At 37.6% G+C, this 13,566-nt stretch overlaps 1 protein-coding gene across 1 annotated transcript in view; it reads right to left on the reverse strand.

Moving 5' to 3' along the window:
• Nucleotides 1-13,566, reverse strand: part of LOC129530492 (putative tyrosine-protein phosphatase TPTE) — a 39,831-nt gene that overhangs the window by 21,864 nt on the left and 4,401 nt on the right. The window contains exon 5 of the mRNA XM_063702800.1: nt 4,819-4,878. Within this exon, the coding sequence (XP_063558870.1) occupies nt 4,819-4,878 (60 nt within the window). The remainder of the gene's footprint in view (nt 1-4,818; nt 4,879-13,566) is intronic.

Consider the following 13,566-nt stretch of genomic DNA (forward strand, 5'->3'; position numbering starts at 1 on the left):
TCACTGGGGATCAAGGAAATGTCATAAATCTGAACTCACTTGACAATGTCACCATACAGAACCAAGTCTGACAGATTACGAAGGCACGAAGAAGTGGCTTGGGTGGCTTTAGCCCCTTAATCTGTTTCAGTGTACCCTGAAACTATACCAAGTAAATACACAATTGAGACTTTTTTGCTTAAAAAAAGAGTACTATGTAAATGAAGCTTCAAGCAGTTATGTGCAGAGTTTGCAGGGAAATAACTATGACTCAGTAAATCCATATCCAGGAAAAGTACTGTTCACACTCGGGAGCAACAGACAGACACTCCAACATGAAGCAACACGAAGCATAGCCTCCATGTACCTTTCCTAAAAACAATTACTCAAAGTGCTTGAGTCAGCTGAGCAATGAATCAAAATGAAGAACAAAAATGTAGCAGGTGACCAAAAGCAATGGCAACAAAAGCCAAAATTGACAAACAGGATCTAATTAAACTAAAGAGCTTCTGCACAGCAAAAGAAACTACCATCAGAGTGAACAGGCAACCTACGGAATGGGAGAAAATTTTTGGAATCTACTCATCTGACAAAGGGCTAATATCCAGAATCTACAAAGAACTCAAACAAATTTACAAGAAAAAAATCAAACAACCCCATCAAAAAGTGGGCAAAGGATATGAACAGACACTTCTCAAAAGAAGACATTTATGCAGCCAGCCAACAGACGCATGAAAAAATGCTCATCATCACTGGCCATCAGAGAAATGCAAATCAAAACCACAATGACATACCATCTCACACCAGTTAGAATGGTGATTATTAAAAAGTCAAGAAACAACAGGTGCTGGAGAGGATGTGGAGAAACTGAACACCTTTACACTGTTGGTGGGACTGTAAACTAGTTCAACCATTGTGGAAGACAGTGTGGCGATTCCTCAAGAATCTAAAACTAGAAATACCATTTGACCCAGCCATCCCATTACTGGGTATATACCCAAAGGATTATAAATCATGCTGCTATAAAGACACATGCACACGTATGTTTATTGCGACACTATTCACAATAGCAAAGACTTGGAACCAACCAAAATGTCCAACAATGATAGACTGGATTAAGAAAATGTGGCACATATACACCATGGAATACTAAGCAGCCATAAAAAGGGATGAGTTCATGTCCTTTGTAGGGACATGGATGAAGCTGGAAACCATCATTCTCAGCAAACTATCGCAAGGTCAGAAAACCAAACACTGCATGTTCTCACTCATAGGTGGGAATTGAACAATGAGAACCCTTGGACACAGGAAGGGGAACATCACACACCAGGGCCTGTCGTGGGGTGGGGGGATGGGGGAGGGATAGCATTAGGAGATACACCTAATATAAATGATGAATTAATGGGTACAGCACACCAACATGGCACATGCATGAATATGTAACAAACCTGCACATCGTGCACATGTACCCTAGAACTTACAGTATAATAATAAAAAAAAGTAGCCGGTGAAAATGTAAATAAATGATTCTAAAAGTAAAGATAAATGATATAAAATCATGAATAATAGTATTGATTTGAATTTTTAGGCATTCTTACACTAGGATTCAAGGTGTGGAAGAAGATAGAAGTAAAGGCAGGTTGCATTTCTTATCTTTCACAAGTACAAGTCCAGTTTTATTCTCGATATTGATGGAAAGAATGGTATAATTATGTTTTCTAAACATTTAAATATAAACATTGATAGACTAGAAATGGGCTTCTGACTTGCATATCAACAAAAAATGCAAGGGATAAAAACAAATCAATTAATAGCAAAACATAGACAAATTTACAAAGAAAATATCAAAGTATTTTTAATAAAGAAAAAGATGATAAATAAAACCAAACGTACCAGAAATCATAAATACAAACATATTACTCTCATATTGCATATTGAGAAATACTCTCAGGTAACTTTGAAATTAAAGGCATTACATGCTATACACAAGAGACAAAAACTAAATTTAAATGACAATTCAAAAATAAAGAGATAGAGGCCAGGCGCGGTGGCTCACACCTGTAATCCCAGCACTTTGGGTGGCCAAGGTGGGTGGATCATGAGGTCAAGAGATCGAGACCATCCTGGCCAACATGGTGAAACTCCATCTCTACTAAAAATACAAAAAATTAGCTGGGCGTGGTGGTGCATGCCTGTAGTCCCAGCTACTCGGGAGGCTGAGGCAGGAGAATCGCTTGAACCTGGGAAGCGGAGGTTGCAGTGAGCTGAGTGGAGCCACTGCACTCCAGCCTGGTGACAGAGCAAGACTCCGGCTCAAAAAAAAAAAAAAAGAGAGAAAAAAAGATATGAGATACTAAACCTTAATACACTGAAAGTTCCAATAATATCAAAGTTGAATTAAAAGCACAAATATTAACTATGAACATGACTCATTTTTTATCAATAGAAGGTGGAAGCTACATGACACTAACAAGACCGTGTTTAATGAAATGGGATTTGTATTGAAGGCAGGTGCTATCTCCCCCACTGGACACATTTTTCTCTTGTGCAGACTCTGGGGGTAGGGAGGTGGCCATGATGCAAAGCACGAAAAACACTGTAGTGACTCTGGTCTTCCTGCTCACTCTAGATCACTAAAACAGGGTAAGGACAATACAGAGGGATGACATGTTCATGCTGAAAAAACTATGAGTCACTTATGAGAAAAGTAAATTTCTACACTTTATACCTTAAGACGAAGTAAATTCAGGGCAGATATTTTATTTAAATGAAGAAAATAAATTCAAAACAGAAAGTTTGGTGGATATATTTAAAATCTTGGGGTGAGAAGGACTTTCTGAGAATAACATTAAAGGCAAAATCTCAAAGAAAAGTACAGATACATTTGATTACATGAGGATTAAATGCTTTTATGTAGTGAAAAGCAAGACAACCTGGGAGAAATTGCTTATATTACATAAAATAGAAAAAGGATCAATAGATTTAACTTTTCAGTCCAAAGACAGAAAAGGATAAATGAAGGTGTGTCAAAGAACGTGCATTAGAACAAATATATTTACTAATATCAGAGAAATCAATGATGGCTAGTGTTAAGTGTGGGAGGGGAGAAATGTACACTTTGCATCTTGATGTTAAAGCACATATCAATATCAATAGCGTCACAATCATTCCCTTTGACACAGAATTTCCACTTCTGAGAATTTATAACAAGCAAATAACCAACAATATATGGAGATTTAGCCTCAAATATATTCATTTTTGTAAGTTAAAAACTGGTAAAAAACTGAATTGTTCAGCAATATCTGACTATTAAATGAATTATAGCACATCTACACCATGAAATATCACACAACTGTTACAAATAATGTTGTAAGTGCACATGAATATATATTAACAAAAAAATATAGCCATGATGTCATTAATAAGGTTATTTACAAAAGAATAAGTATGGTCTCATATTTGTAAACAAAAAAAGTGTATGCTTAAAGAACTTAGAAGTGCATGCATCAAAGTTTAAGAATGACTAAATGTGGGTAGATTTGTTGATTGTATTTTCAGATTTTCCTTAATGAACTCTTACGTTATTTTTAGCTTTTAGAATAAAACCTATTTACAGAACTACAGAGTTTTCAAAGTATTTTTGCATGTTATTTTCATTTTATTACTAATTTTTTAAATACCTTATCCAGTACATGGATTGCATAATAGCCAGTTTACATTTGAATAATCTGAAAGTTAAAGAGGGTTAGTGACTTGCTGAGTATCAGGTGAATGAATATATGATGCCAAAGCCAAGCACTGATTCCAGCTTTTACTATAAATCCAATATCATTCCCCTGTTATGAAACACCAGCATTTCTCACAGGGACTACTGCAAATTCCTCCTATATCTATGTAATGAGACTTTGTAATTTAAAAATAAAATAAAATGAAAACCTGCTTTATTTTGTTTGGAGTGGGGAAAGAAGGAAATGCTTGCCTTGCTTAATCGGTCTAATTTTGTTTCAGCCCTAGGCAGCTCCATTACAGAAAACGTATAGCTAATCTGCAGACACACAGTTTAATTCAGTGGCAAATTCAGGGTAATTTGAAGAACTATTTTTATTTGCCCTCTTTGTTTCCAATCTTTGTTTAGTCACCAACAGCTTACAACCATGGTGAGTTAACTTCCTCTATGGCAGTACTTCCTCTCCAGCATTGACACAAGCTGGTGAATGGTTATACAACTGGGCAAGAAAGAAGCAGAAGAAAAATCTCCTGAATATGTCTGCAGTTCAGACACAAGCCAGTTTAAGAATGTATTGTTTCATTACAGTGAGTACATGATAAAATGCCTTCAGGTCAGTGCAACAGGAAGTACTCTAGTGAGATTAGAAACAAATAAGAATAAAATCCCAATGAGCATAAAGAGGTCTTTAGTCAGCAAAATATGTTTGCTTTTGCTATCAATACTATTTACTCATAGGCAAAATGTACAAAATTGGGAATCACACCATATCCAGTAAAAATGAGAAACGTTCACTATTGATGAGTTAAGTAACATTCTGCATTCCTGTTTTTTTTTTAAAAAAACTTTTAATGGAATTAATTTCCTCTAAGAATACTTTTTACATTTTCAAGCTAGAAGAACATTTATTTCTGAATGGATGGAATTTTTTTTTCAAAATAATACTTGTCTAAGAATTCAACTGGAGTAAATACGGTGTACCCTCCCACCCATACATTTTGATATCTTTCCATAGTTTCCCTTTTTCCTTCTTGCCTCAGCGGAAGCCCTGTTTAACTAAAGGTAAGAGATCCATCAATGGCTCCCTCCCTTCAAACTTCAAACTGACTTACTCATATGAAGCAACATTTTCAGCATCTTCAACTTCAAACTTGGAAAGTCGTGCTAACACACTTTAGCCACCAAAAAATAAAAGCAAAAATATATCATTAGATATTTGCTACACAAAATAGTGATGAAAAATATATTTGAATAACAAGAATCCCATGAATCTAAAGGATATAGTAAACATGACTTAGCTCACTGGAAGACCTAATATTTAAGAAAGAAAATTACAATCATTAACCAGAAACTCTTTCCTCATGGATCCTCCCAACACTGAATTTTGCATATTTTTATCTTCTTTTCTCTCTCTGTCTCTTTCTATATATATGTATATAAAGATATATAAAAGAATATGTATATGGATATATAATATATAAATAATATGTGTATAGACATATCTCAAAGAGATTGTGGGTTTCATTCCAGACCACTGCAATAAAGCAAAAACTGCATTAAGCAACTCACACAAATGTTTTGGGTTCCCTGTGCATGTAAAAGTTATGTTTACCCTACACTGTAGCCTGTTAAGTTTGCAATGGCATTATGTTCAAAAAACTTATGTGTATACCTTAATTAAAAACTACTTTATTGGTTAAAAAATGCTAATGATCACCTTTTGCTGGTGGAGGGCATTGCCTCCATGTTCATGGCTGCTGACTGATCAGAGTGGTGGTTGCCAATGGTCGGAGTGGCTGAGACAATTTCTTAAAATAGGACAACAATGAAGTTTGCTGTAGCAAATGGCTCTTCCTTTCACAAGTGAGGATTAAGTGGTGAAGCCATCAGGTCCTGGACTTTGTTGAAAGCCTTTTTATTACTGATTTAATCTCATTACTTGTTTTTGGTCTGTTCAGGTTTTCTATTTCTTCTTGGTTTAGTCTTGGTAGGTCGTATGGGTCAAGGATTTTGTCCACCTCCTCTAGGTTTTCAAATTTATTGTAGAGTTGCTCATAATAGTCTCTAATAATTATTTTTATTTCTGTCATTATCTGTTATGCGGTCTCTTTTTTTGTTTCTGATTTTACTTATTTGGGTCTTCCCTTTTTCTTAATTAGTCTAGCTAATGGTTTGTTGATATTTTTTAAACCTTTTTGTTGTTAACCTTTTGTAATTTTTGCCTCAAATTTGTTTATTTCTGTTTGGTCTTCATTATTTATTTCCTTTTAATAATTTGGGGTTTGCTTTTTTCTTACTATTCTAGTTTCTTGAGGTAGAATTGTTCAGTGGTTTATTTGAAAGTTTTCTAGTTTTTTTGATCCAGGCATTTATTGCTAAAAATATACTTTTTTTTTATACTTTAAGTTCTAGGGTACATGTGCACAATGTGCAGGTTTGTTACATATGTATACATGTGCCATGTTGCTGTGCTGCGCCCATTAACTCGTCATTTACATTAGGTATATCTCCTAATGCTATCCCTCCCCCCTCCGCCTACCCAACAACAGGCCCCAGTGTGTGATGTTCCCCTTCCTGTGTCAGAGTGTTCTCATTGTTCAATTCCCACCTATGAGTGAGAACATGTGATGTTTGGTGTTTTGTCCTTGCGACAGTTTGCTGAAAAAATGATGAGTTCATGTCCTTTGTAGGGACACGGATGAAGCTAAAAACATATTTCTTAATAACTGCTTTTGCTGCATCCCCTGTTTTGGTATACTGCGTTTCTAGTTACATTTGTTTCAAGGAATTCTTAAATTTCATTCTTAATTTCTTTCTTCACTCACTGTAACTCAAGGGCATGTTGTTTAATTTCCATATGTCTGTATAGTTTTGAATGTTCCTCTTGTTATGAATGTCTAGTTTTATTCCATTGTGGTAAGATACGATACCTGATAGAATTTCAATTTTTAAAAATTTGTTGAGACTTGTTTTGTAGCCTAACATACGGTCTATCTTGGATAATGTTTCATGTGCTGATGAAAACAATGTGTATTCTGGAGCTGTTAGGTGAGATGTTCTGTATATGTTTGTTATTTATGTCCATTTGGTCTATGGTGGAGTTTAAGTCTGATGTTTCTTTGTTGATTTTCTGTCTAGATGATTTGTCCAATGCTGAGAGTGGGATACGGAAGTGTCCAACTCTTATTGTAATGGGGTCTATCTCCCTCTTTAGATCTAGTAATATTCGCTTTATATATCTAGGTGCTCTGGTGTTTGAGTGCATACATATTTACAATTATACACATATTACAATTATATTTCTTGCTGAATTGAACCCTTTATTATTACATAATACTCTTGTTTGTCAATTTTTATGGTTTTTAACTTGAACTCTGTTTTGTCTGATACAAGTATAGCTATCCCTGCTCACTTTGGGCTTCCATTTGCATAGAATATCTTTTTCCATCTCTTTATTATCAGTCTATGTGTTTCTATACCGGTAAAGTGAGTTTCTTTTAGATAAAATATAGTTGGGTCTTATTTTTTAATCCACTCAGTAAGTCTATATCCTTCATGGGGTATTTAATCTATTAACATTCAAAGTTATTATTGGTAGGTGAGGAGTTACTTCCAACGTTTTATTGTTTTCTGGTTGTTTTGTATATGTTTTATTCCTTTCTTCCTGTTTACTTTTGAAGTTGGATAGTTTTCTGTAGTGATAAGGTTTCATTCCTTTCTCTTTCTCCTTTATGTATTGACTCTAACAGTGACTTTTAAAGTTTTGCATGTTTTCATGATGGTGGTTATCATCTTTTTACTTCCAGATGTAAGACTCCCTTGGGCATTTCTTGTAATGTTGGTCTAGTGGTGATGAATTATCTTGGTTTTTGTTTATCTATGACAGATTTTATGTCTTCTTCATTTGTAAAGGATAGCTGTGCTGGCTATAATATTCTTGGCTGAAAGATTTTTTTCTTTCAGAACTTTGAATGTATCATCCCATTCTCTTCTAGCCTAAGGTTTCCACTGGGAAATCAGCTGTTAGTCTAATGGGGATTCCATTATAAGTGTGTTACTTTTCTTTTGCTATTTTAAAAAATCTTTGTCTTTTGATTTTTCACAATTTGACTATAATGTCTGGGTTGAATGTATTTGGGGTTCTTTGATCTTCCTGGAACTAGATGTCTAGCTCTCTCTCAAGAGTTAGGAAGTTTTATGCTATTTTATTAAATATGTTTTCCTCATATTTTCTCTACACTTTTCCTTCTGGAATGCCCATAATATGAATATTTGATCAAATTAATGGTGTCCCATAAATCCTGTAGGCCTTTTTCATTCTTTTTTATCCTTTTTTGCCTGTCTGTGTTATTTCAAAAGACTTGTCTTCAAGTTCAGAAATTATTTCTTCTGCTTGTTCTTGTCTGTAAAGCCATTGATTGTATTTTTTCATTTCATCCATTGAACTGTTTAGCTTTTAGGGCTTCTGTTTGGTTATTTTTATGATATCTGTATCTTTACTGAATTTCTCTTTCACCTGATTTCATTGACTTGTCTATCTGTATTACCTTACATCTCACTGAGTTTCCTTAAGATTATTCTTTTTTCTGTCACATCATATGTTTATGATTGGGTTCTATTACTGGATAATTATTATTTCCCTTTGTAGGTGACATGTTTTCTTGCATTTTCATGGTTGCTGTGTTTCTAAATTGATTTCTATGCATCTGGTGAAAAAGTCACCTTTTCCAATTTTATGGAGTAGGTTTACTTGTATGAATTAATTTGTATGAATGGGTCTTGGATGTCAGCTCATTGGGGTATACCGGCCTTGGTTCTACATGGATGCAGTAAGTGTAGTCTCCATGTAGTTTATTCAGCTGTGATCCACACTAGTAACATTTGCAAGTTACTCAGTGGCCTAGGTTAAGGAAGTTTGTAGTGATGGTGGTGCAGCCTTGCCAGGGGTGGGCTCACTGGGCTGTTTCTCAGGGTAAGGGTGTGTGCAGGCATACAGTGGGTCAGAAAACTTGGAGTATGGCTTTATGCCGCTGGCCATGGTGCCATCACTCTAGCCAGGAGCATGGGGATGCAGTTGCTCAACCAGGGCATGACTTCCAGATGTGCTTTGCAGGACAGTTTCTCAGGCCCAGGATGCAGGCACACAGCTGTTTACCTGGCCTGGAAGCATGCACTCCAGGAGTGGCCTGAAGGGCTGTTTCCCATAACTGGTATGTGGGTACACAGCTGCTCATCTGGCCTGGGGGCAGTCTGCTGGGGGAAACTCATGGGCCAAATATATAGGTGCATAGCTGCTAAGCTGGACTGAAGGTATCTTTGCCAGGGCTGGCCAAGAGGGGTGTTTCTCAGGCCTGGGATACAGTCAAATGACTTCTCAGCTGTCCTAGATGTGTGTCTGCTGGGGGTAGTCCATAGAGCTATTCTAGCTCAGGATGTGGGCACACTGCTGCTCAGCTGGCCTGGGTGGTGCCTGCCAGGGGAAGCCCTGGGGACTGCTTCTATGAGCCAGGATGTGGACACGAGGCTGCTCAGCTGGCGTAAGGGCATGTCTTCTGGGAGTAGCCCATGGAGCTCTTTCTTAGGTCCAGGACATGGGCATTCATGGCTGATTGGCTGGTCTGGAGGTGCATCTGCTGGGAATGGATACAGGAGTATTTCTCAGGCTCATCCAAGGTTGCACAGCTGCTTAGTTGGCCTGGGAGTGTTTCTGTGGGGGGTGGCCTAAAGGGCTCTTCCTCAAGCTGGGACATAGGTGTGTGGCTGCTTAGTTGGCCTGAGTAAGCTCCCAGGGTTGCTTCTCGGCCCTGAGACTTGGGCATACACAGTTGCTTGTCTCTCAGGTCTGAGACACAGGTGCAAGGCCCACTTGGTGGTGTGCCTGCTGGGGGCAGCCTGTGGGACTGTTTCTCAGGCCCTTATTAAAAGCAGAGGGCTACTGGGCACGCCAGGAGCATGTCTGTGGTTGATAGGGCCCACAAGGCTGTTTCTCAGGTCCTGAGCATGGGCTCATAGTCACTCTGTTGACCTGCGGGTGTATCAGCTGCTCAGAGGCTTAGGGGCCTCTCCCACTTGGGAGAGGGCATGTAGTGGTTTGGCTGTCTTAAGAGTGAATTTACCCTGGATGGGACTGCAGATTATTCCTCTTTCTGGAAGTGTGGTGGTGGGGGTTGATTTCCCTACTCTGCATTACTTGAGTTACAGCCAGTCCTGGGACCAACCTCCACACAGCTGGGATTGTGGCTTTAACCCACCCATGTGGGCTTGGTGTACTGAAGATAAAGCTCCAGTGCTGGAGAGGCGCAGTGGCTACTGGCCCCCAGAGGAGGGCACACTCAAGAGATGACTCTGTTCTCAAGATGGTGCTGTGTTGCTGCAGCTTAAGTCTCTGGGGGTGGGAAGTCTTCACCTTGTACTCCTAGTCCAGGACATGCAGCTGTGTCAATTCTTGGCAATACTCCAAACTGGCCTGAGGGCTTGCAAAGACTGTGAGATTCTCTTCTTGTAAAGACTTTGTGTTTGTGATGGCAGTGGGGCTGGTGGGGATCTTCTGCCTACCTTCACCCTGCAATGAGAAGTCCCTCCTGTCTCTGGGCCAATTCAATCCAGATGGGGCAGAAGCGGCTGCACAGGCTGAGTGCTTCCGTACTATGGCAACTTTCAGTCACCACAGATGTGTCTCCACTCCTTTGCTGCACTCCAGGACTATCCCTTTGATACTCTAATCAAATCTTAGATGTGTATTTCTTGCCTCGGTTCTTTCTTGTAGGGGAGATGAGCACCAGACATCTCTAGTCACCCATCTTGCTTGATTTAGCATAATTCGTAAGGGCCCCAGGACTTTCAGAATAGTCAATGATTGTTGGCTTCAACTTAAAGTCACCAGCTTCATTAGCCCCTAACAAGAGAATTGGCCTGTGCTTTGAAGATTTGAAACCATGCATTGACTTCTCCTCTCTAAATATAAAAGTCCTAGATGGCATCTTCTTCCAATAAAAGGCTATCTTGTCTACATTGAAAATGTGTTGTTTAGTTTGGCCACATTCATCAGTTATCTCACCTAGATCTTCTGGATAACTTGCTGCTGCTTCTGCATCGGCACTGGCTGTTTACCTTGCACTTCTATGTGATGGAGATGGCTTCTTTCCTTAAACCTCATGAACAAACCTTTTAGTGTCAAGCTTTTCTTCTGCGGCTTCCTTACCTCTCCCAGGCTTCACTGAATCAAAGAGAGTGAGGGCCTTGTCCTGGATTACGCTTTGGCTTAAGGGAATGCTGTGGCTGGTTTGATCCTTTATCCAGACCACTACAACATTCTCCATATTAGCAATCAGACTGTTTTGCTTTCTCAACATTTGTATGTTCACTGGAGTAGCAGTCTTAATTTTCTTCAAGAAGTTTTTTGGCTTTTCTGTTTTGTTTTGTTTTTGTTTTTGTTTTACATTCACAACTTGGCTGAAGTGGTGCAAGAAGTCTAGCCTTCCTCACAATCATTTCTAGCTTTTGGTTTAAAGTGAGAGACATGTGACTCTTCCCTTCACTAGGACACTCAGAGACCATCATAGGCTTATTAAATGGCCTACTTTCAGTATTGTTGTGTCTCAGGGAATAGGGAGGCCCAAGGAGAAGGAGAGAGATGGGGGAATGGCTAGTCAGTGGAGCAGTCACAACACACATGTCATTGATTAGGCTTGTCATCTTAATATGGACATGGTTCGTGTTGCCCCAAAACAATTACAATAGTAACATCAAAGATCACTGATCACAGATCACCATAACAGATATGATAATAAAAAGTTTGGAATATTGCAAGAATTATTAAAATGTGACAAGAGACACAAAGTGAGAACACGCTGTTGGAAAAATAAAACCAGGAGACTTGCTCAATGTAGGGTTGCTACAAACCTTCAGTTTACAAAAAAGTAATATCTGAGGGGCAATAAAATAAAGCACAATAAAACAAGATATACCTGCATATACACACACATATATGTATATATAAACTATATATGTGTATATATACATATATATGCTAAAGGATATATACATATATGTTTACATATATATACACACACATGCTCATATATATATTAAAGGATATATATATGACTACTGATGTTATTAATTTGGGTCAGTGCTAAAGAATATATCTATATATAGATATGTATATATAGATATATATACACACATTTAAATATGCACATATGTAGACATGTATATAGATATGTGTATCTATATACATATGTAGACATATGTATATAGATATATGTATATCTATATACACACAAATACATATTTATATATCTATATATATTACATATATAGCTAAAAGATATATCTGTATATATACACACACACACATACATGTGTGTTGTGTGTGTGTGTAGATAGATCCTTTAGCACTGACCCAAATTAATAATGTCAGTAGTTTTCAATGACACCACCATTGAAAGGTGAGTTATATCAAATATATATCAAATTAGTGAAAGACTACTGATGTCATTTTATCCGGGCCAGTGCTAACGATTAAAAATGTACACTTCAGGTCAAGTGACTTCAGAGACATACTTTTCTGGTTGAAATTATGTACAATTGCTCTACATTTATAAACTGGCTGAACTCTGAAAATGTATATGTCAATGATTTGGAATCTACTATTAATATATCATTTTTTCCTAGAAGAAAACCTTATATTATGTAAAGGTGCTCTTGGGCCTTAAAAAACAAACTAATGAATCACAATTTAAGTGCAGTTCTTTATTACTTCATTTGTGAGTGAATTTTACCAATCTTAATATATGCCTCTCTTCTTTCTCTCCGTATTTTGAAATCTCACCCATCATTGATGACTCTACCACACATTACTCTTTTTAATTCAATGAGGTAATAGCTAAAGGATTAAAAATGAACATAGCAAGACTCCACATGTTATCCTAGACTTAATTTTCTGATACAAATTAGTAATAATTATTCTCCAATTTATAATCTAGTTCCCCTGAAAAATGGACATTAATCAGTTATTTATTTGAAACATGGTATTTAATTTTTCTCTGGAAATGAGGTTTTAGATGTTTGTAATGAAATTTTTTGGCCTGTGAAAAAAACTTAATGAATCAAGTTTACATACATTTCTTTACTCCTAAACCTAATCCCCAAGTTACTGTTTCTGGCAAAATTTACGTAAAATCAACTTTAGTTTGTAAACACCCACCTTGCTCGCCCTTGTAATTTTCTGCCTTCTCACGTTCAAATACCACCAGTAACTCTTCACCAATCATGGATGTCTTTCCTGCCCCTCAGATAGGGTTAAGTAACTACAGACCCAAGGCAGGGCCTCCATACAATCTGATGGCTCATGACTGTAAACCCAGCAGTTTGGGAGGCTGAGGCGGGTGGATCACGAGGGCAGGAGTTCAAGACCAGCCTGGCCAATATAGTGAAAACCTGCCCCTACCAATAATACAAAAAATTTGTCTGGCATGGTAGCACATGACTGCAGTTCCAGCTACTCAGGAGGCTGAGGCAGGAAAATCGCTTGAACCCAGGAGATGGAGGTTACAGTGAGCCGAGATCACGCCACTGCATGCCAGCTTGGGCAACAGCGAGACTTCATCTCAAAAAATAATAATAATAATAGAAATACGTTTTAATTTGCCCATGCCTCCAACGTCCTATAAAATAAATTCTTTTAAAAATTTATTTATTGGCTTAAAAATCAATACTACATACAAAACTCACATGCTATTGCTTAATGAGCAGCTAAGAATTCTCACCTAGATGTTTCCTTAATCAGCCACTGATTAAACACAATCCTTTTATTCCTTCTGTAAAATCTCATTCATTTTGCAAGGTTTCTTGAGCAT

This window comes from Gorilla gorilla, chromosome 22 (assembly GCF_029281585.2).
Source record: "Gorilla gorilla gorilla isolate KB3781 chromosome 22, NHGRI_mGorGor1-v2.1_pri, whole genome shotgun sequence".
NCBI classification, from domain to species: domain Eukaryota; kingdom Metazoa; phylum Chordata; class Mammalia; order Primates; family Hominidae; genus Gorilla; species Gorilla gorilla.